Source organism: Lampetra fluviatilis, chromosome 68, assembly GCF_964198595.1.
Source record: "Lampetra fluviatilis chromosome 68, kcLamFluv1.1, whole genome shotgun sequence".
Lineage (NCBI taxonomy): Eukaryota > Metazoa > Chordata > Hyperoartia > Petromyzontiformes > Petromyzontidae > Lampetra > Lampetra fluviatilis.
Window position 1 is genome coordinate 3673669 of NC_136342.1, and position 25697 is coordinate 3699365.

At 56.2% G+C, this 25697-nt stretch overlaps 1 protein-coding gene across 1 annotated transcript; it reads left to right on the top strand.

Annotated features, from left to right (window-relative positions):
- The first annotated feature begins 6376 nt into the window (after positions 1 to 6376).
- Positions 6377 to 21610, top strand: LOC144952482 (V-type proton ATPase subunit G 1-like). The gene is made up of 3 exons (XM_078882922.1): positions 6377 to 6528; positions 15541 to 15641; positions 21174 to 21610. The coding sequence occupies exons 1-3, from the start codon at positions 6447 to 6449 to the stop codon at positions 21348 to 21350; spliced, it is 360 nt and encodes a 119-aa protein (XP_078739048.1). The 5' UTR covers positions 6377 to 6446; the 3' UTR covers positions 21351 to 21610.
- The last annotated feature ends 4087 nt before the right edge of the window (positions 21611 to 25697 follow it).

Here is a 25697-nt window from a genome sequence, read left to right on the forward strand (position 1 = left end):
ATCCTTTATATGCGTGGCGGCTAGAGTCCTCTCGTCCTCTGGCTTGCGATGGCTGCCACCTATTGGTCAGATGATTGCATTGCAGCATTAAGCAATTGGTAATTAAATATATTTTTGTCCTAAAAAGTGTAAAATTTTGAAAAAAATTTTACACGAACATTAATTGTCACGCACAACGAGTCTGTGTGGGAAATGTCAGCTCGATTGGATCACGGGAAGTGGGTTAAAAAACGACCGAAAGATTTGCACGGTCCTAAGCAAGCAAGCGAACTTAATATCAAGGATTTAAAAACCGGAGGACCCCGAGAAAAATCCACGCGACCACGGGCAGAGAGAGAGAGAGAGACGCAAACTCCACATATACAACAGCAGGACATCGTCAAGGTCGGGATCGAAACCACGACCTCCTGCATACCAGGCGAGGTAGTTAACATCTCGCAACCGTGGTCCATCAACTCGCGCACCGATTCACTCACCCACCCAGTCACCCACCCCAAAACTGGTGGAACCATCAACTCACTCACGACTCACCCACTCACTCACCATCTCCTGCATCTCGATTTAAAGCTTTCGTGACTGCAGGGATTCATCTTTTTGGTTCTTTCGGTAAAGTCACGTAGAAGGGAATTAATAAAATAATACAAATAAAACATAATAAAATAATTCTCACGACGGCTGCTTGCGTTGTGGCCGAAACGTCGTGAGAATTATTTTGTTTTATTTTTATTATTGTATTACTTCCCTTCTACGTGACTTTACAGAAAGAACCAAGAAGATGAATCCCTGCATCGTCAGAACATCATCACCTGGACCAATGCAGGCATCGCGTCTCCTTCACAAATGGGGCATTAAAGAGACCACGGTAGCAGTGAGCGAGTGGCCATGCAACACACACGATGTACCACATCCCGAACCCATACTCATTTTAGAGATGCACAGAGTCAGAGACGCATAAGACACATTATAAAAAGGGGGTGTTTTTTTAAATCCTTTATATTAAGTTCACTTGCTTGCTTGCTTAGGACCGTGCAAATCTTTCGGTCGTTTTTTAACCCACTTCCCGTGATCCAATCGAGCTGACATTTTGCACACAGACTCGTTGTGCGTGACAATTAATGTTCGTGAAACATTTCCAAAATTTTACACTTTTTAGGACAAAAATATTATATTTAATGACCAATTGCTTAATGCTGCCATGCAATCATCTGACCCATAGGTGGCAGCCATCTCAAGCCAGAGGACGAGAGGACTCTAGCCGCCACGCATATAAAGGATTTATAGTGAAAAACTTTGTTTGTACGGGTTATACTTGTTATTTTTTTCATTTGACCAGGTAAGGCTCCACTGAATTGTGTAGCTTTTTCAAAAGCGACCATCACAAATTATATCTCATCTCAGTCGGATTATCATCATCACGTTGACATTAATAGTAGCCCAATCTAAACGCAAGTTTCTGCAGACTACACAGACCCATGCTCACAGAGACCCATAGACCCTTACTCATCAAGACTCCTATAGACCCATACTAAGAGACACGTACACACCCACACCCAGAGACCCACAAATCCACAGACCCATCCTCAGAGAGACCCATACTCAGACCCATACTGCGCAAGACCTACACAGATCCTTACAGGACTCCTAAGAGACCCACAGACACCCATAGAAACACATTCCTACAGAGATCCATAGAGACCCATACTCAGAGACTCACAAAGATCCATAGAGACCCATAGAGACTCAGAGACTCAGAGACCCACATAGACCCATAGAGACCCACAGAGACCCATAGAGACCCATAGAGAACCACAGAGACCCATAAACTTATATGAGACCCATAGAGACCCACAGAGACCCACAGAGACCCACAGAGACCCATAGAGACCCACAGAGACCCACAGAGACCCATAGAGACCCATACTCAGAGACCCACAAAGACCCACAGAGACCCATAGAGACCTACAAAGACCCATAGAGACCCACAGAGACCCATAGAGAACTACAGAGACCCATAGAGACCCACAAAGATGCATAGAGACCCATACTCAGAGACCCACAGAGACCCACAGAGACCCACAAAGACCCATAGAGAACCACAGAGACCCATAGATAACCACAGAGACCCATAAACTCATATGAGACCCACAGAGAACCACAGAGAACCACAGAGACCCACAGAACCACAGAGACCCATAGAGAACCACAGAGACCCATAGAGAACTACAGAGACCCATAGAGACCCATATAGACCCACAAAGATCCATAGAGACCCATACTCAGAGACCCACAGAGACCCATAGAGAACCACAGAGACCCATAGAGAACCACAGAGACCCATAAACTCATATGAGACCCAGAGAGAACCACAGAGAACCACAGAGACCCACAGAACCACAGAGACCCACAGAGAACCACAGAGACCCATAGAGAACCACAGAGACCCATACTCAGAGACCCACAAAGATCAATAGAGACCCACAGAGACCCATAGAGAACCACAGAGACCCATAGAGAACCACAGAGACCCATAGAGAACCACAGAGACCCATAAACTGATGAGACCCATAGAGAACCACAGAGACCCATAGAGAACCACAGAGACCCATAGAGAACCACAGAGACCCATAGAGAACCACAGAGACCCATAAACTGATGAGACCCATAGAGAACCACAGAGACCCATAGAGAACCACAGAGACCCATAAACTCATATGAGACCCACAGAGACCCATAGAGAACCACAAAGACCCATAGAGAACCACAAAGACCCATAGAGAACCACAGAGACCCATAGAGAACCACAGAGACCCATACACTCATATGAGACCCACAGAGAACCACAGAGAACCACAGAGACCCACAGAACCACAGAGACCCATAGAGAACCACAGAGACCCATATAGAACTACAGAGACCCATAGAGACCCATAGAGACCCACAAAGATCCATAGAGACCCATACTCAGAGACCCACAGAGACCCATAGAGAACCACAGAGACCCATAAACTCATATGAGACCCAGAGAGAACCACAGAGAACCACAGAGACCCACAGAACCACAGAGACCCACAGAGAACCACAGAGACCCACAGAGAACCACAGAGACCCATACTCAGAGACCCACAAAGACCCATAGAGACCCACAGAGACCCATAGAGAACCACAGAGACCCATAGAGAACCACAGAGAACCACAGAGAACCACAGAGACCCACAGAACCACAGAGACCAACAAAGAACCACAGAGACCCATAGAGAACCACAGAGACCCATAGCGAACCACAGAGACCCACAGAGACCCATAGAGAACCACAGAGACCCATAAACTGATGAGACCCATAGAGAACCACAGAGACCCATAGAGAACCACAGAGACCCATAAACTCATATGAGACCCACAGAGAACCAGAGACCCATAGAGAACCACAGAGACCCATAAACTCATATGAGACCCACAGAGACCCATAGAGAACCACAAAGACCCATAGAGAACCACAGAGACCCATAGAGAACCACAGAGACCCATACACTCATATGAGACCCACATAGAACCACAGAGAACCACAGAGACCCACAGAACCACAGAGACCCATAGAGAACCACAGAGACCCATATAGAACTACAGAGACCCATAGAGACCCATAGAGACCCACAAAGATCCATAGAGACCCATACTCAGAGACCCACAGAGACCCATAGAGAACCACAGAGACCCATAAACTCATATGAGACCCAGAGAGAACCACAGAGAACCACAGAGACCCACAGAACCACAGAGACCCACAGAGAACCACAGAGACCCACAGAGAACCACAGAGACCCATACTCAGAGACCCACAAAGACCCATAGAGACCCACAGAGACCCATAGAGAACCACAGAGAACCACAGAGAACCACAGAGACCCACAGAACCACAGAGACCCACAGAGAACCACAGAGACCCATAGCGAACCACAGAGACCCACAGAGACCCATAGAGAACCACAGAGACCCATAAACTGATGAGACCCATAGAGAACCACAGAGACCCATAGAGAACCACAGAGACCCATAAACTCATATGAGACCCACAGAGAACCACAGAGACCCATAGAGAACCACAGAGACCCATAAACTCATATGAGACCCACAGAGAAGCACAGAGACCCACAGAGACCCATAGAGAACCACAGAGACCCATAGAGAACCACAGAGACCCATAGAGAACCACAGAGACCCATAGAGAACCACAGAGACCCATAAACTCATATGAGACCCACAGAGAACCACAGAGACCCATAAACTCCTATGAGACTCACACTAAATCTAAACTTAAATTTTTAGCAGGTATGGTGGGTGTTGCTGGCGCTCACGTGACGCGAGCACGCGCCCGTGACGTCACAAGTCACGCGCTTCGGGTGACGTCACTCGGGGGGGGGGTGGGGGGAGCTGGTGGAAGGAGCTGTGATCACGTGCCCGGCACGAGCTCGCGCGTTTGATTGGTCAACGGTCTCGCCCCTCACGTGGTTGAGTTGGCGACCAATCAGGAAGCGCAACTGGCGTAGAGCCCCACCCACTCGTGGAGTAGCCGGAGGCGCCATCTTGGGTAGGGGTAGCCCCGCTATGAGGGGCCGTCCATAAATGACGTCACGCACCTGGGGGGGGGGGGGTCAGACATTTGTGACGCGTGACGAGGTGGGGGGGGTTTGAGAAATGTGACGTCACATCAAAATGCGCAACTTTAAATAAATATAGACAACGCGTTCTACTTAATTAAATAGACTTTGTAATAAATGTTTTCTCCTACAACATCAGAGTGCAGCGCCACATTAAATACGCACTACAATGACAATAGTTTAAAGCGATTTGAAGCATGTGTGTTTTTTTTTTGGGGGGGGGGGGCAGAGCTTTGTGACGTCATATTTGAGGGGGGGGGGGGGTCTGGCTTTTTGTGACGCCGTGTGACGAGGGGGGGGGGTCAAAAATCGTCCAAAATCGCGTGACGTCATTTATGGACGGCCCGTAACGTGGTGAAATAAAAAATATCGTTTCGTTTAGAAGCATGCGTTTAGAGTATGTGACTGCTGTAAATGTCCACGTAACGATGAACACATTGTCCTGCGGAGGGAGCTGGTAGGAACGTCGGGTTGCTCGGTCAATGGCCTGCAGGGTCAACGGCGGCGTGGTGTATTCCGCAAATATGGTCGACTGTGAGGGCGGGCACAAGCCGGCGTGAGTAGGTTAAACGTTGAGTTTTATAAGGGCACCACGGGGTGACCAGCCCCTCCCCACCCAGCCCCTCCCTCCTCACCCAGCCCCTCCCTCCCCACCCAGCCCCTCCCTGCACGACGGACGGACACAATAATCCCCTGTGGGCTGGTGTAACCAGGAGGTTCCTACCAGTATAAGCCGTTTCGTTGAGCTATCATTTGTGGCCAGGTCGCCTCTAACAAAGCTAAATCGCTCGGTGCGTCTTACCTGGTGAAGTTCGCCAGTGGTTTAGTCGTTGCCTGCAGAGAGGCTCAAGTTCAAGTTCATTTTCAAGTTCATTTATTAGAGGTATAGCCCTGTGAGCCATTCGGCTCTTGAATCGGGTGCAACCGCAAAAAACTAAAAAACAAAAACATGAACAAAAAAACATCTTAAAGTGACTATGTGACTAAGTGCAAACGGAAAATCCAAGAAAAGACAGCAAAATATTGCAGAAGAAAAATCACCGTACACCAACGCTGTGTGCAAATATCCCAGTGGGATGCAAGTCAAACAACAACAACAACCACAAGACAACTTAGATGAAGGCCATCAGTCTAACTCTGTACTACAACAACACAAACATGGCTAAACCAATACACTTTTCGAAATCACCAAAATAGAGTCATGAAAGCAATGCAACAGTGATCACAGGAACTGTGACGGAATTTTCACAATAAATGGCATAAACAACATGTACTACCAGAACCCTGCAGCCATAGCTGGCTGCATGAGGCAAAGATAATGCGAAGTAAACAATGATTTGTATATGCTAAGTAGCCATTTAAGAAACGCGAAATCAAGATAATGAATTTAATGTAATTACTTAGTTGAATAGTAATTGAAGAAATGCAAAATGAAGACATTGGAATGTAAATAGTGATTTATAAATCTTAAATGTCCACTTAAGAAACGGGAAATCAAGATAATGGCGTGAATATGAATACCTAAATATTATTTAAAGAAATGCAAAAATCAAGACGGTGAAATGTAAATAGTGATTTCAACTTGTTAAACGGCAATTCAAGAAACCCTAAATTGTTTAAAATCGGGCCCATCTCTAGCCCTTACCAAGATGGCCGCCGCCGCTTCGCGTGACGTCACCTCTCTTCCCGAGCCCCTCCCCCCCCACTCGCCCGAGCCCCTCCCCCCGTCACGTGACGTCTCTGGGGTGGTGGAGGCATGAGCATCAGGAAGAAGACGCAGCAGCAGCAGCAATGGCGAGTCAGTCCCACGGCATCCAGCAGCTGCTGCAGGCAGAGAAGCGAGCGGCCGAGAAGGTGTCCGAGGCTCGCAAGAGTGAGTGGGGGTGGGGGTGGTGGGGGTGTCTGTGTGTAGGGTGTCTGTCTGTGTGTGTGTCTGTGTGGGTGTCTGTGTGTCTACCAGAGTGAGTGGGGCCTCTGTGGGGGTGTATGTCTGTGTGGGGGTGTCTGTGTGTAGGGTGTGTGTCTGTGTGTGTCTGTCTGTGTGGGTGTCTGTGTGGGTGTCTGTGTGTGTAGGATGTCTGTGTGTGTCTGTGTGTCTACCAGAGTGAGTGGGGCCTCGGTGGGGGTAGGGTGTGTCTGTGTAGGGTGTCTGTGTGTGTGTGTAGGGTGTCTGTGTGTGTGTGGTGTCTGTGGTGTCTGCGTGGGGAGCGGTGGTGCAGCAGTTAGCTACGCTGCGCTATGAACCTGGCGACCCGGGTTCGATTCCCGCTCACGGCCAACACCACCGGTGACGATTATCTGAACCGGTCCTGGACCTCCCCTAGGTCGACTCAGCCTAAAATGAGTACCTGGTGTGATGTGTAAACATCGCCACTGGGGAGACAAAGGCGGTCGGGCGTGGTGCTGGCCACCCACCCCCTCGTGCGCCGTTCCGGCCTTCATAGGTGCTCGCTAACAGCACTTGCCCCTACAGTCTGTTAAGGCTATACAGGGGATCTTTGTCTTTGTGTGTAAGGGTGTCTGTGGGTCTACCAGTGTAAGTGGGGCCTGTGTAGGGTGTCTGTGTGTAGGGTGTCTGTCTGTGTGTAGGGTGTCTGTCTGTGTGTAGGGTGTCTGTCTGTGTGTAGGGTGTCTATGGGTCTAACAGTGTAAGTGGGGCCTGTGTAGGGTGTCTGTCTGTGTGTAGGGTGTCTGTCTGTGTGCAGGGTGTCTGTCTGTGTGTAGGGTGTCTGTCTGTGTGTAGGGTGTCTATGGGTCTACCAGAGTAAGTGGGGCCTGTGTAGGGTGTCTGTGTGTAGGGTGTCTGTCTGTGTGCAGGGTGTCTGTCTGTGTGTAGGGTGTCTGTCTGTGTGTAGGGTGTCTATGGGTCTACCAGAGTAAGTGGGGCCTGTGTAGGGTGTCTGTGTGTAGGGTGTCTGTCTGTGTGTAGGGTGTCTGTCTGTGTGTAGGGTGTCTGTCTGTGTGTAGGGTGTCTGTCTGTGTAAGGGTGTCTATGGGTCTAACAGAGTAAGTGGGGCCTGTGTAGGGTGTCTGTGTGTAGGGTGTCTGTCTGTGTGTAGGGTGTCTGTCTGTGTGTAGGGTGTCTGTCTGTGTGTAGGGTGTCTGTCTGTGTGTAGGGTGTCTGTCTGTGTGCAGGGTGTCTGTCTGTGTGTAGGGTGTCTATGGGTCTAACAGAGTAAGTGGGGCCTGTGTAGGGTGTCTCTGTGTAGGGTGTCTGTCTGTGTGTAGGGTGTCTGTCTGTGTGTAGGGTGTCTGTCTGTGTGTAGGGTGTCTGTCTGTGTGTAGGGTGTCTATGGGTCTAACAGAGTAAGTGGAGTCTATATGGTGTCTGCGTGGTGTCTGTTAAGCAGAGGTGTGGACTCGAGTCATGTGACTTGGACTCGAGTCAGACTCGAGTCATGAATTTGATGACTTGCGACTCGACTTGGACTTGCATAACAATGACTTTGTCCCACCTCTGCTGTTAAGGCTACACCGGGGATCTTTGTCTGTGTGGTGTCTGTGTGGTGTCTGTGTGTGTCTGTGTGGGTGTCTGTGTGTGTGTGTGTGGGTGTCTGTGTGTGGGTGTCTGTGTGGGTGTCTGTTAAGGCTACACGGGGGATCTTTGTCTGTGTAGGTGTCTGTGTGGGTGTCTGTGTGGGTGTCTGTGTGGTGTCTGTGTGTGGGTGTCTGCGTGGGTGTCTTGTGTGGGTGTCTGTGTGGGTGTCTGTGTGGGTGTCTGTGTGGTGTCTGTGTGGTGTCTGTGTGGATGTCTGCGTGGGTGTCTGCCTGGGTGTCTGCGTGGGTGTCTGTGTGGTGTCTGTGTGGGTGTCTGTGTGGGTGTCTGTGTGGGTGTCTGTGTGGGTGTCTGTGTGGGTGTCTGTTAAGGCTACACGGGGGATCTTTGTCTGTGTGGGTGTCTGTAGGTGTCTGTGTGGGTGTCTGTGTGTGGTGTCTGCGTGGGTGTCTGCGTGGGTGTCTGTGTGGGTGTCTGCGTGGGTGTCTGTGTGGGTGTCTGTGTGTGGGTGTCTGTGTGGGTGTCTGTTAAGGCTACACGGGGGATCTTTGTCTGTGTGGGTGTCTGTGTGGGTGTCTGTGTGTGGTGTCTGCGTGGGTGTCTGCGTGGGTGTCTGCGTGGGTGTCTGTGTGGGTGTCTGTGTGGGTGTCTGTGTGGGTGTCTGTGTGTGGGTGTCTGTGTGGGTGTCTGTGTGTGGGTGTCTGTGTGGGTGTCTGTTAAGGCTACACGGGGGATCTTTGTCTGTGTGGGTGTCTGTGTGGGTGTCTGCGTGGGTGTCTGTGTGGGTGTCTGTGTGTGGGTGTCTGTGTGGGTGTCTGTTAAGGCTACACGGGGGATCTTTGTCTGTGTGGGTGTCTGTGTGGGTGTGTCTGTGTGGGTGTCTGTTAAGGCTACACGGTGGATCTTTGTCTGTGTGGGTGTCTGTGTGGGTGTCTGTGTGTGGTGTCTGCGTGGGTGTCTGCGTGGGTGTCTGCGTGGGTGTCTGTGTGGGTGTCTGTGTGGGTGTCTGTGTGGGTGTCTGTGTGTGGGTGTCTGTGTGGGTGTCTGTGTGTGGGTGTCTGTGTGGGTGTCTGTTAAGGCTACACGGGGGATCTTTGTCTGTGTGGGTGTCTGTGTGGGTGTCTGCGTGGGTGTCTGTGTGGGTGTCTGTGTGTGGGTGTCTGTGTGGGTGTCTGTTAAGGCTACACGGGGGATCTTTGTCTGTGTGGGTGTCTGTGTGGGTGTGTCTGTGTGGGTGTCTGTTAAGGCTACACGGTGGATCTTTGTCTGTGTGTGTGTCTGCGTGGGTGTCTGTGTGGGTGTCTGTGTGGGTGTCTGTTAAGGCTACACGGGGGATCTTTGTCTGTGTGGGTGTCTGTGTGTGGGTGTCTGTGTGGGTGTCTGTGTGGTGTTTGTTAAGGCTACACGGGGGATCTGTGTGGGTGTCTGTGTGTGGGTGTCTGTGTGTGGGTGTCTGTGTGGGTGTCTGTACGTCTCTGGGTGTCTGTACGTCTCTGGGTGTCTGTGTGGGTGTCTGTGTGGGTGTCTGTATGGCTCTGGGTGTCTGTGTGGGTGTCTGCGTGTGGGTGTCTATGTGGGTGTCTGTACGTCTCTGGGTGTCTGTACGTCTCTGGGTGTCTGTGTGGGTGTCTGTGTGGGTGTCTGTACGGCTCTGGGTGTCTGTGTGGGTGTCTATGTGTGTGTCTGTGTGGGTGTCTGTGTGGGTGTCTGCGTGTGGGTGTCTATGTGTGTGTCTGTACGTCTCTGGGTGTCTGTGTGGGTGTCTGTGTGGGTGTCTGTGTGTGTGTGTGGGTGTCTGTGTGGGGTGTCTGTACGTCTCTGGGTGTCTGTGTGGGGTGTCTGTACGGCTCTGGGTGTCTGTGTGGGGTGTCTGTACGTCTCTGGGTGTCTGCGTGGTGCCTGCTGTGTGGGTGTCTGTACGTCTCTGGGTGTCTGTGTGGAGTGTCTGTGTGTGTGTCTGTGTGGGTGTCTGTACGGCTCTGGGTGTCTGTGTGGGGTGTCTGTACGTCTCTGGGTGTCTGTGTGGGTGTCTGCGTGGTGTGTCTGTGTGGGTGTCTGTACGTCTCTGGGTGTCTGCGTGGTGCCTGCTGTGTGGGTGTCTGTGTGTGTGTGTGTGTCTGTATGTGTGTGTGTGTGGGTGTCTGTATGTGTGTGTGTGTGTGTGTCTGTATGTATGTATGTGTGTGTGTGTGGGTGTCTGTATGTGTGTGCGTGTGGGTGTCTGTGTATGTGTGTGTGGGTGTCTGTATGTGTGTGTGGGTGTCTGTATGTGTGTGCGTGTGTGTGTGTGTGTGGGTGTCTGCGTGGTGTCTGTACGTCTCTGCGTGTGGCGTGTGTGTGTGTGTGTGGGTGTCTGTGTGTGTGTGGGTGTCTGTGTGTGTGTGTGGGTGTCTGTGTGTGTGCGTGTGTGGGTGTCTGTGTGTGTGTGTGGGTGTCTGTGTGTGGGTGTGTGTGGGTGTCTGTGTGTGTGTGTGTGTGGGTGTCTGTGTGTGTGTGTGTGGGTGTCTGTGTGTGTGTGGGTGTCTGTGTGTGTGCGTGTGTGGGTGTCTGTGTGTGTAGTGGTCTGGACCACTGGACGGGTTCCGCAGGACTGGAAGGATGCCCTGGTGGTCCCCCTCTTTAAGAAGGGGGACCGTACCGACTGTAACAACTACAGGGGCATCTCACTCCTCAGTGTGCCGGGTAAGGTCCTGGCAAGGATTATTCAACATCGCCTTGCTAGGCACGCTGAGGAGAGGCTTGCGGAGCCCCAATGCGGTTTCAGGAAAGGGCGGTCCTGCACAGATGCCATATTTTCTGTCCGTCTGCTACAGCAGAGGTGTAGGGAATTCCAAAAAGACCTACATCTCTGCTTTATTGACCTGGTCAAGGCCTATGATACCATCAGTAGGACTGGGCTCTGGGTTGTTCTTCGTGCTTTCGGAGTCCCTGACCCTCTGCTCACGATCATTAAGGACCTTCATGATGGTGAGCGGGCCCGGGTAAAACTACGTGGCCGGGAGTCGGAGCCTTTCCCTGTACACCTTGGGGTGCGACAGGGATGTCCTCTGGCTCCCACATTATTTAACATCTATTTCGACTGCGTAGTTCGTGAAGCCTTCAATAGCTGTACCGGGGGAATTACCATTTGGTACAGATATAATGGGAGGCTGATCGACGCCCGGGTGCGATCAAGGGATGGCTCCCTATTGGTCAACCACGTTATGTATGCCGATGATTTAGTAATAGCTGCTCATTCAGAAGAGGAGTTGGAGACGCTGCTGCTGAGACTGGAGCGTGCCACTAAGAGGTGGGGCCTTACCATCAGCCCCAACAAAACTAAGCACCTGCCTGGGTATTTTGTACCATCGGGCACTCCACCCCCACAACTCTCAATCGGTGATGGGGCAGTTGTGGAGAGAGTGGAGAGTTTCCCATACCTGGGCAGTGTGCTTATGACCGGCTCCAGTTTATCAGCAGAGGTCTCACTCCGAATCAGTCGAGCGGCAATATCTTTTCATCGGTTGCGTAACGCTGTGTGGAAGCTACCTGGTCTGTCGCTCCGCACGAAGCTTCAGGTCTTCTCGGCCACGGTCATTCCCTCCCTTCTCTACGCTTGCGAAACGTGGACCCCCCTAGTGGAGCATCTTCGCCGGTTGGAAACATTTAGGCTGGCCTGCCTACGATCCATCCTGGGTTTAACCAGGCTGGATTGTGTGAGGAGCTCACAAGTCCTTGAAAGATCTGGGCAAAGTCCCATCAGTGAGCTCCTCCGGCAGGCAAGGCTGCGTTGGCTGGGTCATGTAGCCCGCATGCCCAGCCACCGCATGCCTAAACAGCTTTTGTTCGGCCGGATCGAGGGGGCTAAACGGGCGCGGCACGGGCTAGAGAAGAGATGGAGTGATGTGGTACAGGAGGACGTGGAGCTGAGTGGACTTGCCGATGACTGGTACCAGCGGTGTCAAGATCGGCCTCAGTGGAGGAGGCTCGTGAAGGACGCTACTGGGCAGTTGGAGGCAGTCGCCCTCCAACAACAACGGAGGGCGGAGGAGCGACGCTCACAACAACGAGCGGAGCGCCGGGTGGCTAAAGCACAGCAAGTTGGCACAGTAGGGGGCACAGGTGGTGCATCAGCCAGTCATCTCGGTCATCTCGGTCAGTCGACCCGTGGCACCTGGGTCTGCCCCGTGACCTCCTGCCAGCGGGCGTTCGACACTTCACGTGGCCTCAGGGTGCACATGGCCTGGCACAAGCGTCGTGGTGACGTCACCGCCACTTAGTGGCGAATGGCGGTTGTTGTTGTGTGTGTGGGTGTCTGTACGTCTCTGGGTGTCTGTGTCTGTGTGGGTGTCTGTGTGTCTGTGTGTGCGTGTGGGTGTCTGTGTGTGTGTGGGTGTCTGTGTGTCTGTGTGTGCGTGTGGGTGTCTGTGTGTGTGTGGGTGTCTGTGTGTCTGTGTGTGCGTGTGGGTGTCTGTGTGTGTGTGGGTGTCTGTGTGTCTGTGTGTGCGTGTGGGTGTCTGTGTGTGTGTGGGTGTCTGTGTGTCTGTGTGTGCGTGTGGGTGTCTGTGTGGGTGTCTGTGTGTCTGTGTGTGCGTGTGGGTGTCTGTGTGTGTGTGGGTGTCTGTGTGTCTGTGTGTGCGTGTGGGTGTCTGTGTGTGGTGTGGGTGTCTGTGTGTCTGTGTGTGCGTGTGGGTGTCTGTGTGTGTGTGGGTGTCTGTGTGTCTGTGTGTGCGTGTGGGTGTCTGTGTGTGTGTGGGTGTCTGTGTGTCTGTGTGTGCGTGTGGGTGTCTGTGTGTGCGTGTGGGTGTCTGTGTGTGTGTGGGTGTCTGTGTGTCTGTGTGTGCGTGTGGGTGTCTGTGTGTGTGTGGGTGTCTGTGTGTCTGTGTGTGCGTGTGGGTGTCTGTGTGTGGTGTGGGTGTCTGTGTGTCTGTGTGTGCGTGTGGGTGTCTGTGTGTGTGTGGGTGTCTGTGTGTCTGTGTGTGCGTGTGGGTGTCTGTGTGTGTGTGGGTGTCTGTGTGTCTGTGTGTGCGTGTGGGTGTCTGTGTGTGCGTGTGGGTGTCTGTGTGTGTGTGGGTGTCTGTGTGTGTGTGGGTGTCTGTGTGTCTGTGTGTGCCTGTGTGTGTGTGGGTGTCTGTGTGTCTGTGTGTGCGTGTGGGTGTCTGTGTGTGGTGTGGGTGTCTGTGTGTCTGTGTGTGTGTGTGGGTGTCTGTGTGTCTGTGTGTGCGTGTGGGTGTCTGTATGTGTGTGTGTGTGGGTGTCTGTGTGTGTGTGTGTGGTGTGGGTGTGTGTGTGGGTGTCTGTACGTCTCTGCGTGTGTCTGTGTGTGCGTGTGGGTGTCTGTGTGTGGTGTGGGTGTCTGTGTGTCTGTGTGTGCGTGTGGGTGTCTGTGTGTGTGTGGGTGTCTGTGTGTCTGTGTGTGCGTGTGGGTGTCTGTGTGTGTGTGGGTGTCTGTGTGTCTGTGTGTGCGTGTGGGTGTCTGTGTGTGCGTGTGGGTGTCTGTGTGTGTGTGGGTGTCTGTGTGTCTGTGTGTGCGTGTGGGTGTCTGTGTGTGTGTGGGTGTCTGTGTGTCTGTGTGTGCGTGTGGGTGTCTGTGTGTGGTGTGGGTGTCTGTGTGTCTGTGTGTGTGTGCGTGTGGGTGTCTGTGTGTGTGTGTGGGTGTCTGTGTGTGCGTGTGTGTGGGTGTCTGTGTGTGGTGTGGGTGTCTGCGTGGTGTCTGTGTGTGGGTGTCTGCGTGGTGTCTGTACGTCTCTGCGTGTGGCGTGTGTGTGTGTGTGGGTGTCTGTATGTGTGTGTGTGGCGTGTGTGTGTGTGTGGGTGTCTGTATGTGTGTGTGTGTGTGGGTGTCTGTGTGTGTGTGTGGTGTGGGTGTGTGTGTGGGTGTCTGTACGTCTCTGCGTGTGGCGTGTGTGTGTGGGTGTGTGGGTGTCTGTGTGTGTGTGTGTGTGGGTGTCTGTACGTCTCTGCGTGTGGCGTGTGTGTATGTGTGTGTGTGTGGGTGTCTGTGTGTGTGTGTGTGGTGTGTGTGTGGGTGTCTGTACGTCTCTGCGTGTGGCGTGTGTGTATGTGTGTGTGTGTGGGTGTCTGTGTGTGTGCGTGTGTGTGTGTGTGGGTGTCTGTACGTCTCTGCGTGTGGCGTGTGTGTATGTGTGTGTGTGTGGGTGTCTGTGTGTGTGCGTGGTGTGTGCGTGTGGGTGTCTGTGTGGGTGTGTGTGTGGGTGTCTGTACGTCTCTGCGTGTGGCGTGTGTGTGTGGCGTGTGTGTGTGTGTGTGTATGTGTGTGTGCGTGTGTGTGTGTGTGGGTGTCTGTATGTGTGGCGTGTGGGTGTCTGTGTGTGTGTGTGTGGGTGTCTGTACGTCTCTGCGTGTGGCGTGTGTCTGTGTGTGTGTGTGGGTGTCTGTGTGTGGTGTGGGTGTCTGTACGTCTCTGCGTGTGGCGTGTGTGTGTGGGTGTCTGTGTGTGGGTGTCTGTGTGTGTGGGTGTCTGTGTGTGTGTGTGCGTGTGTGTGTGGGTGTCTGTACGTCTCTGCGTGTGGCGTGTGTGTGTGTGGGTGTCTGTACGTCTCTGCGTGTGGCGTGTGTGTGTGTGGGTGTCTGTGTGTGTGCGTGTGGGTGTGTGTGTGGGTGTCTGTATGTGTGGCGTGTGGGTGTCTGTGTGTGTGTGTGTGGGTGTCTGTGTGTGTGCGTGTGGGTGTGTGTGTGGGTGTCTGTACGTCTCTGCGTGTGGGTGTCTGTGTGTGTGTGTGTGGGTGTGTGGGTGTCTGTGTGGGTGTCTGTACGTCTCTGCGTGTGGCGTGTGTGTGGGTGTCTGTGTGTGTGTGGGTGTCTGTACGTCTCTGCGTGTGGCGTGTGTGTGTGTGTGGGTGTGTGTGTGGGTGTCTGTACGTCTCTGCGTGTGGCGTGTGTGTGTGTGTCTGTGTGTGTGCGTGTGGGTGTGTGTGTGGGTGTCTGTATGTGTGGCGTGTGGGTGTCTGTGTGTGTGTGTGTGTGGGTGTCTGTGTGTGTGCGTGTGGGTGTGTGTGTGGGTGTCTGTACGTCTCTGCGTGTGGCGTGTGTGTGTGTGTGTGTGTGTGGGTGTCTGTACGTCTCTGCGTGTGGCGTGTGTGTGTGTGGGTGTCTGTGTGTGTGCGTGTGGGTGTGTGTGTGGGTGTCTGTATGTGTGGCGTGTGGGTGTCTGTGTGTGTGTGTGTGGGTGTCTGTGTGTGTGCGTGTGGGTGTGTGCGTGGTGTCTGTACGTCTCTGCGTGTGGCGTGTGTGTGTGCGTGTGTGTGTGGGTGTCTGTGTGTGTGTGTGGGTGTCTGTACGTCTCTGCGTGTGGCGTGTGCGTGCGTGTATGTGTGTGTGTGTGTGCGTGTGTGTGTGTGGTGTGTGTGTGGGTGTCTGTACGTCTCTGCGTGTGGCGTGTGCCCTCAGGGAAGAACCAGCGGCTGAAGCTCGCCAAGAAGGAGGCGCAGGCGGAGATCGACGAGTACAAGACCAAGCGCGAGGAGGAGTTCGCTCAGCGGCGCGACGCGGTGAGACCCCCGGCACGGCAACGTGGAGTGGGCGAGGCGCTGTGTGTGTGGTGCGCTGTGTGTGTGTGTGAGTGGTGCGCTGTGTGTGTGTGTGTGAGTGGTGCGCTGTGTGTGTGAGTGAGTGGTGCGCTGTGTGTGTGTGTGAGTGATGCGCTGTGTGTGTGAGTGAGTGGTGCGCTGTGTGTGTGTGTGAGTGGTGCGCTGTGTGTGTGTGTGAGTGGTGCGCTGTGTGTGTGTGTGAGTGATGCGCTGTGTGTGTGTGTGAGTGGTGCGCTGTGTGTGTGAGTGAGTGGTGCGCTGTGTGTGTGTGTGAGTGGTGCGCTGAGTGTGTGTGAGTGGTGCGCTGTGTGTGTGTGTGAGTGATGCGCTGTGTGTGTGTGTGAGTGGTGCGCTGTGTGTGTGTGTGAGTGATGCGCTGTGTGTGTGTGTGAGTGGTGCGCTGTGTGTGTGTGTGAGTGGTGCGCTGTGTGTGTGTGTGTGAGTGGTGCGCTGTGTGTGTGAGTGAGTGGTGCGCTGTGTGTGTGTGAGTGGTGCGCTGTGTGTGTGTGTGTGAGTGGTGCGCTGTGTGTGTGAGTGTGTGTGGTGCGCTGTGTGTGTACGTGAGTGGTGCGCTGTGTGTGTGCGAGTGGTGCGCTGTGTGTGTGTGTGAGTGGTGCGCTGTGTGTGTGAGTGGTGCGCTGTGTGTGTGTGAGTGGTGCGCTGTGTGTGTGTGTGAGTGGTGCGCTGTGTGTGTGTGTGAGTGGTGCGCTGTGTGTGTGTGTGAGTGGTGCGCTGTGTGTGTGTGTGAGTGGTGCGCTGTGTGTGTGTGTGTGTGGTGCGCTGTGTGTGTGTGAGTGGTGCGCTGTGTGTGTGTGTGAGTGGTGCGCTGTGTGTGTGTGTGAGTGATGCGCTGTGTGAGTGGTGCGCTGTGTGTGTGTGTGAGTGGTGCGCTGTGTGTGTGTGTGTGTGGTGCGCTGTGTGTGTGTGAGTGGTACGCTGTGTGAGTGTGTGAGTGGTGCGCTGTGTGTGTGTGTGTGGTGCGCTGTGTGTGTGTGTGAGTGGTGCGCTGTGTGTGTGTGTGTGAGTGGTGCGCTGTGTGTGTGTGAGTGGTACGCTGTGTGTGTGTGTGTGAGTGGTGCGCTGTGTGTGTGTGAGTGATGCGCTGTGTGAGTGGTGCGCTGTGTGTGTGTGTGAGTGGTGCGCTGTGTGTGTGTGTGTGTGGTGCGCTGTGTGTGTGTGTGTGTGGTGCGCTGTGTGTGTGTGTGTGGTGCGCTGTGTGTGTGTGTGAGTGGTGCGCTGTGTGTGTGCGAGTGGTGCGCTGTGTGTGTGTGTGAGTGGTGCGCTGTGTGTGTGTGTGTGTGGTGCGCTGTGTGTGTGTGAGTGGTGCGCTGTGTGTGTGTGTGAGTGGTGCGCTGTGTGTGTGTGTGAGTGGTGCGCTGTGTGTGTGCGAGTGGTGCGCTGTGTGTGTGTGTGCGAGTGGTGCGCTGTGTGTGTGTGTGAGTGGTGCGCTGTGTGTGTGTGTGTGTGGTGCGCTGTGTGTGTGTGAGTGGTGCGCTGTGTGTGTGTGTGAGTGGTGCGCTGTGTGTGTGTGTGAGTGGTGCGCTGTGTGTGTGTGAGTGGTGCGCTGTGTGTGTGTGTGTGTGTGAGTGGTGCGCTGTGTGTGTGCGAGTGGTGCGCTGTGTGTGTGTGAGTGGTGCGCTGTGTGTGTGTGTGGTGCGCTGTGTGTGTGTGAGTGGTGCGCTGTGTGTGTGTGTGTGTGGTGCGCTGTGTGTGTGCGAGTGGTGCGCTGTGTGTGTGTGAGTGGTGCGCTGTGTGTGTGTGCGAGTGGTGCGCTGTGTGTGTGTGAGTGGTGCGCTGTGTGTGTGCGAGTGGTGCGCTGTGTGTGTGTGTGTGAGTGGTGCGCTGTGTGTGTGTGTGGTGCGCTGTGTGTGTGTGTGTGGTGCGCTGTGTGTGTGTGAGTGGTGCGCTGTGTGTGTGTGAGTGGTGCGCTGTGTGTGTGTGTGGTGCGCTGTGTGTGTGTGAGTGGTGCGCTGTGTGTGTGTGAGTGGTGCGCTGTGTGTGTGTGTGGTGCGCTGTGTGTGTGTGAGTGGTGCGCTGTGTGTGTGTGCGAGTGGTGCGCTGTGTGTGTGTGAGTGGTGCGCTGTGTGTGTGAGTGGTGCGCTGTGTGTGTGTGTGTGTGGTGCGCTGTGTGTGTGTGAGTGGTGCGCTGTGTGTGTGTGTGGTGCGCTGTGTGTGTGTGAGTGGTGCGCTGTGTGTGTGTGCGAGTGGTGCGCTGTGTGTGAGTGGTGCGCTGTGTGTGTGTGTGTGGTGCGCTGTGTGTGTGTGTGTGTGTGGTGAGCTGTGTGTGTGTGTGTGTGGTGCGCTGTGTGTGTGTGTGTGGTGCGCTGTGTGTGTGTGTGTGGTGCGCTGTGTGTGTGTGTTTGGTGCGCTGTGTGTGTGTGTGAGTGGTGCGGTGTGTGTGAGTGGTGCGCTGTGTGTGTGTGAGTGGTGCGCTGTGTGTGTGTGTGTGAGTGGTGCGCTGTGTGTGTGTGTGTGTGTGGTGCGCTGTGTGTGTGTGTGTGTGTGGTGCGCTGTGTGTGTGTGTGTGGTGCGCTGTGTGTGTGTGTGGTGCGCTGTGTGTGTGTGTGAGTGGTGCGCTGTGTGTGTGTGTGTGTGGTGCGCTGTGTGTGTGTGAGTGGTGCGCTGTGTGTGTGTGTGTGTGTGGTGCGCTGTGTGTGTGTGTGTGTGGTGCGCTGTGTGTGTGTGAGTGGTGCGCTGTGTGTGTGTGTGTGTGGTGCGCTGTGTGTGTGTGTGAGTGGTGCGCTGTGTGTGTGTGGTGCGCTGTGTGTGAGTGGTGCACTGTGTGTGTGTGTGGTGCGCTGTGTGTAGGTGTGGTGCACTGAGGGTGTGTGAGTGGTGCGCTGTGTGTGTGTGTGTGTGTGGTGCGCTGTGTGTGTGTGTGAGTGGTGCGCTGTGTGTGTGTGTGGTGCGCTGTGTGTGTGTGAGTGGTGCGCTGTGTGTGTGTGTGTGGTGCGCTGTGTGTGTGTGTGTGGTGCGCTGTGTGTGTGTGTGAGTGGTGCGCTGTGTGTGTGTGTGTGTGGTGCGCTGTGTGTGTGTGAGTGGTGCGCTGTGTGTGTGTGTGTGTGGTGCGCTGTGTGTGTGTGTGAGTGGTGCGCTGTGTGTGTGTGGTGCGCTGTGTGTGTGTGTGTGTGGTGCGCTGTGTGTAGGTGTGGTGCACTGAGGGTGTGTGAGTGGTGCGCTGTGTGTGTGTGTGAGTGAGTGGTGCGCTGTGTGTGTGTGTGAGTGGTGCACTGAGTGTGTGTGTGTGGGGCGCTGTGTGTAGGTGTGGTGCACTGAGGGTGTGTGAGTGGTGCGCTGTGTGTGTGTGTGAGTGGTGCGCTGTGTGTGTGAGTGGTGCGCTGTGTGTGTGTGAGTGGTGCGCTGTGTGTGTGTGTGTGAGTGGTGCGCTGTGTGTGTGTGAGTGGTGCGCTGTGTGTGTGTGAGTGGTGCGCTGTGTGTGTGTGTGTGAGTGATGCGCTGTGTGTGTGTGAGTGGTGCGCTGTGTGTGTGTGTGTGAGTGGTGCGCTGTGTGTGTGTGAGTGGTGCGCTGTGTGTGTGTGTGTGAGTGGTGCGCTGTGTGTGTGTGTGTGGTGCGCTGTGTGTGTGTGTGTGGTGCGCTGTGTGTGTGAGAGTGGTGCGCTGTGTGTGTGAGTGAGTGGTGCGCTGTGTGTGTGTGAGTGGTGCGCTGTGTGTGTGAGTGTGTGGTGCGCTGTGTGTGTGTGAGTGGTGCGCTGTGTGTGTGTGAGTGGTGCGCTGTGTGTGTGTGTGTGTGTGGTGCGCTGTGTGTGTGAGAGTGGTGCGCTGTGTGTGTGAGTGTGTGGTGCGCTGTGTGTGTGTGAGTGGTGCGCTGTGTGTGTGTGAGTGGTGCGCTGTGTGTGTGTGTGTGTGTGGTGCGCTGTGTGTGTGTGTGTGGTGCGCTGTGTGTGTGTGTGTGTGTGTGGTGCGCTGTGTGTGTGTGAGTGGTGCGGTGTGTGTGAGTGGTGCGCTGTGTGTGTGTGAGTGGTGCGCTGTGTGTGTGTGAGTGGTGCGCTGTGTGTGTGTGGTGCGCTGTGTGTGTGTGTGTGGTGCGCTGTGTGTGTGTGAGTGGTGCGCTGTGTGTGTGTGTGGTGCGCTGTGTGTGTGTGTGTGGTGCGCTGTGTGTGTGAGTGGTGCGCTGTGTGTGTGTGTGGTGCGCTGTGTGTGTGTGTGGTGCGCTGTGTGTGTGTGTGTGGTGCGCTGTGTGTGTGTGAGTGGTGCGCTGTGTGTGTGTGTGTGGTGCGCTGTGTGTGTGTGAGTGGTGCGCTGTGTGTGTGTGTGGTGCGCTGTGTGTGTGTGAGTGGTGCGCTGTGTGTGTGTGAGTGGTGCGCTGTGTGTGTGTGTGTGAGTGGTGCGCTGTGTGTGTGTGTGTGGTGCGCTGTGTGTGTGTGTGTGGTGCGCTGTGTGTGTGTGTGTGGTGCGCTGTGTGTGTGTGTGTGGTGCGCTGTGTGTTTGTGTGTGGTGCGCTGTGTGTGTGTGAGTGGTGCGCTGTGTGTGTGTGTGGTGCGCTGTGTGTGTGTGTGGTGCGCTGTGTGTGTGTGTGTGGTGCGCTGTGTGTGTGTGTGTGTGTGCGCTGTGTGTGTGTGTGTGTGTGCGCTGTGTGTGTGTGTGGTGCGCTGTGTGTGTGAGTGGTGCGCTGTGTGTGTGTGTGGTGCGCTGTGTGTGTGTGTGGTGCGCTGTGTGTGTGTGTGTGGTGCGCTGTGTGTGTGTGAGTGGTGCGCTGTGTGTGTGTGTGTGGTGCGCTGTGTGTGTGTGAGTGGTGCGCTGTGTGTGTGTGTGGTGCGCTGTGTGTGTGTGTGGTGCGCTGTGTGTGTGTGTGTGGTGCGCTGTGTGTGTGTGTGTGGTGCGCTGTGTGTGTGTGAGTGGTGCGCTGTGTGTGTGAGTGATGCGCTGTGTGTGTGTGTGTGGTGCGCTGTGTGTGTGTGTGTGGTGCGCTGTGTGTGTGTGAGTGGTGCGCTGTGTGTGTGTGTGGTGCGCTGTGTGTGTGTGAGTGGTGCGCTGTGTGTGTGTGTGGTGCGCTGTGTGTGTGTGTGGTGCGCTGTGTGTGTGTGGTGCGCTGTGTGTGTGTGTGTGTGTGTGCGCTGTGTGTGTGTGTGTGTGTGCGCTGTGTGTGTGTGTGTGGTGCGCTGTGTGTGTGAGTGGTGCGCTGTGTGTGTGTGTGGTGCGCTGTGTGTGTGTGTGTGGTGCGCTGTGTGTGTGTGAGTGGTGCGCTGTGTGTGTGTGTGGTGCGCTGTGTGTGTGTGAGTGGTGCGCTGTGTGTGTGTGTGGTGCGCTGTGTGTGTGTGTGGTGCGCTGTGTGTGTGTGTGGTGCGCTGTGTGTGTGTGTGTGGTGCGCTGTGTGTGTGTGTGGTGCGCTGTGTGTGTGTGTGGTGCGCTGTGTGTGTGAGTGGTGCGCTGTGTGTGTGTGTGTGTGAGTGGTGCGCTGTGTGTGTGTGTGAGTGGTGCGCTGTGTGTGTGTGTGAGTGGTGCACTGAGTGTGTGTGGTGCGCTGTGTTGCAGGCCCTGGGCTCGCAGGGCGACGTGTCGGCGCGCGTGGACGAGGACACGGACCGGCGCCTGCTGGCGATGAAGGACGGCTTCGGCGATCGGCGCGACGCCGTCCTGGCCAGCCTGCTGGCGCTCGTGTGCGACGTGCACCCCCAGATCCACGAGAACTACCGCATCGACACCGCCTAGACGCGCGCCAACCGGCGCCACCGCAGCATCGCCGCCACCACCACCACATCACCACTGCAGCATCGCCGCCACCACCACCACCACCACATCACCACTGCAGCATCGCCGCCACCACCACCACATCACCACTGCAGCATCGCCGCCACCACCACCACCACATCACCACTGCAGCATCGCCACCACCACCACCACCACCGCATCACCGCCACGACCACCACCACCGCAGCATCACCGCCACCACCACATCACCACTGCAGCATCACCGCACACCACCGCCCGCCACCGCATCACCGCACTCACCGCCACCACCACCACCGCAGCATCACCGCCGCCACCACCACATCACCACTGCAGCATCGCCGCCACCACCACCGCAGCACCACACACCGCCACTACCGCCTCACTGTAGTCACCCCTCACTGCACTACTACCGTCTCACTGTAACCACGCGCGTTACCCTGTAACCACGTTACCCTGTAACCACGCGCTTACCCTGTAACCACGCGCGTTACCCTGTAACCACGTTACCCTGTAACCACGCGCGTTACCCTGTAACCACGCGCGTTACCCTGTAACCACGTTACCCTGTAACCACGCGCGTTACCCTGTAACCACGTTACCCCGTAACCACGCGCGTTACCCTGTAACCACGTTACCCCCGTAACCACGTTACCCCGTAACCACGCGCGTTACCCTGTAACCACGCGCGTTACCCCGTAACCACAGCGCGTTACCGCGTCACTGTGCAAGTGTTTAGGTCCATCATTTCCCTCCATACACGCCCCAAAGACAAAGATCCCCCGTGTAGCCTGGGCCAAGTGCTGTTCGTAGCACCACGCCCGGCCGCCTTTGTCTCCCTAGTGGCGATGTTTACACACTGCACCAGGTACTGTACTCATTTGAAGCTGAGTCGACCTAAGGGAGGCCCAGGACTGGGTCAGATATTTGCTACTGATGTTGGTCATGAGCTGGATTATAACTCGGGTCGCCGGGTTTATAGCGCAGTGCGCTAATCGCTACACCACCACCCCACCACCACCACCACCATCACCACACACTTCACCACTCAACCACCACCCCACCACCACCATCCCCCCCTCACCACAACCACACCACCACCATCCCACCCACCACCACCACACCCCACCACCATCACCACACCACCCCCCCCCCCACCACCACCACACCACCATCCCCACCCCCCCACCACCACCACACCACCACCACACCACCACCACCCCCCACCAACACCCCACCACCACCACTCCCCCCCCACCACCACCACCACACCACCACCACTCCCCCCCCCACCACCACCACACCACCACCACCACCCCACCACCATCACCCCCCCCCCCTCCCCACGACGTTCTTCCATTTCGCACTTCCTCCTCCTCCTGCAGCCTCCATTGTGGCCCTGGAGGCGGCAGGAGCCCATTGCCTTCACCACCATGCACCGTTGCACTGCCGCCCAGGGGCCTTAACGCACCGGGGGGGGGGGGGGGGACACGTGGGGGGGGGGACACACGTGGGGACACGTGGGGGGGGGACACGTGGGGGGACACACGTGGGGGGGGACACACGTGGGGGGGGGGGACACGTGGGGGGGGGGACACACGTGGGGGGACACACGTGGGGGGACACACGTGGGGGGACACACGTGGGGGGACACGTGGGGGGACACACGTGGGGGGACACACGTGGGGGGACACACGTGGGGGGGGGACACACGTGGGGGGGGGGACACACGTGGGGGGGGGGACACGTGGGGGGGGGACACGTGGGGGGGAGCACGCGGGGGGACACGTGGGGGGGGACACGTGGGAGGGGGACACGCGGTGGGGACACGCGGTGGGGACACGTGGGGGGGGACACGTTGTGGGGGGACACGTGTGGGGACACGTGGGGGGGGGGGGACACGTGGGGGGGGGGGCACGTGGGGGGGGGGACACGTTGGGGGGGGACACGTGTGGGGGGGACACGTGTGGGGGGACACGTGTGGGGACACGTGGGGGGGGGGGGGACACGTGGGGGGGGGGGCACGTTGGGGGGGGGGACACGTGGGGGGGGGACACGTGTGGGGGGACACGTGTGGGGGGACACGTGTGGGGACACGTGGGGGGGGGGGGACACGTGGGGGGGGACATCGTGCATCGAGTTTACATTCTCACCCACACAGGAGCCTTAATGCACGTGGGGGGGGGGGCACCCGGGCACACGAGGGGGGGCACCAGCAGTTGCGCTATTGACAATCGCGCCCCCCCGACCCCCCCACTCACACGTGTGGAGGGGGGCTACCAAACAGCGGGGGGGGGGGGGGAGGAAGTGGCCTTGAATCGTGTGGCGGTCTGGGAGCGGGGGGCTGGGGGGGGGCTCGTGAGGTGGGGTGGGGGGGTGGTGTGGGGGTGGTGGGGTGGTGGATCCGTGTGGGTGGGTGGGTGGTGTGGGTGGGTGGCGGTGTGGGTGGGTAGGGTGGGTAGGGTGGATGGTGTGGGTGGGGTGGCGGTGTGGGTGGGTAGGGTGGGTGGGTAGGGTGGGTGGGATGGGTGGGTGGCGGTGTGGGATGGGTGGGTGTATCGGTGTGGGTGGGTGGGGTGGGTGGCGGTGTGGGTGGGTGGGTGGGTGGCAGTGTGGGGGTGGATGGGTGGGGTGGGTGGGTGGCAGTGTGGGGTGTGGTGGGGTGGGTGGCAGTGTGGGTGGCAGTGTGGGTGGGTGGGTGGGTGGCAGTGTGGGTGGGTGGGTGGCAGTGTGGGTGGGTGGGTGGCAGTGTGGGTGGAGTGGGTGGGTGGGTGGGTGGCAGTGTGGGTGGGTGGGTGGGTGGGTGGCAGTGTGGGTGGGTGGGTGGGTGGGTGGGTGGCAGTGTGGGTGGGTGGGTGGGTGGGTGGCAGTGTGGGGTGGGTGGCAGTGTGGGTGGGTGGGTGGGTGGCAGTGTGGGTGGGTGGGTGGTGTGGGTGCAGTGTGGGTGGGTGGGTGGGTGGCAGTGTGGGTGGGTGGGTGGGGTGGCAGTGTGGGTGTGGGTGGGTGGCAGTGTGGGTGGGTGGCGTGGGTGGGTGGGTGGCAGTGTGGGTGGGTGGGTGGGGTGGGTGGCAGTGTGGGTGGGTGGGTGGGTGGGTGGCAGTGTGGGTGGGTGGCGTGGGTGGGTGGCAGTGTGGGTGGGTGGGTGGCAGTGTGGGTGGGTGGGTGGTGCAGTGTGGGGTGGGTGGGTGGCAGTGTGGGTGGTGTGGGTGCAGGTGGGTGGCAGTGTGGGTGGGCTGGGTGGGTGGGTGGCAGTGTGGGTGGGTGGGTGCGGTGGCAGTGTGTGGTGTTGCGTTTCGTAGGCACGTGTGGGCAGTGGTGTAGTGCACTCTGATGGAATTGCGTTTCAAGTCACTCGGTGGTGTCGTCTCTTCACTGTGTGGTCACTCGTGTGGTTCCTTCATGTGTTCTTGTGTGTTCCTCTGTGTGGTTCTGCGTGTCTCTGTAGTGTTGTGTTTGGTTGTTCCTCTGTGGTTCCTACTTTGTGGTTCCTCTGTTCTGTGTGGTTCCTCTGGTTCCACTGTGTGGTTCCTCTGTGTGGTTCTGCTGTGTGGTTCTGCGTGTCCCACTGTTCCGCTGTAGTGTTGTGTGTGTGGTTGTTCCTCTGTGGTTCCTCTGGTTCCACTTTGTGGTTCCTCTGTTCTGTGTGGTTCCTCTGGTTCCTCTGGTTCCACTGTGTGGTTCCTCGTGTGGTTCTGCTGTGTGGTTCTGCTTGTCCCACTGTGTTTCTCTGTAGTGTTGTGTGTGGTTGTTCCTCTGTGGTTCCTATGGTTCCACGTTGTGGTTCCTCTGTTCTGTGTGGTTCCTCTGGTTCCACTGTGTGGTTCCTCTGTGTGGTTCTGCTGTGTGGTTCTGCTTGTCCCACTGTGTTTCTCTGTAGTGTTGTGTGTGGTTGTTCCTCTGTGGTTCCTCTGGTTCCACGTTGTGGTTCCTCTGTTCTGTGTGGTTCCTCTGGTTCCACTGGTTCCACTGTGTGGTTCCTCCGTGTGGTTCTGCTGTGTGGTTCTACTTGTTCCACTGTGTTCCGCTGTAGTGTTGTGTGTGGTTGTTCCTCTGTGGTTCCTATGGTTCCACGTTGTGGTTCCTCTGTTCTGTGTGGTTCCTCTGGTTCCTCTGGTTCCACTGTGTGGTTCCTCCGTGTGGTTCTGCTGTGTGGTTCTGCTTGTCCCACTGTGTTTCTCTGTAGTGTTGTGTGTGCGGTTGTTCCTCTGTGGTTCCTATGGTTCCACTTTGTGGTTCCTTTGTTCTGCGTGGTTCCTCTGGTTCCTCTGGTTCCACTGTGTGGTTCCTCCGTGTGGTTCTGCTGTGTGGTTCTGCTTGTTCCACTGTGTT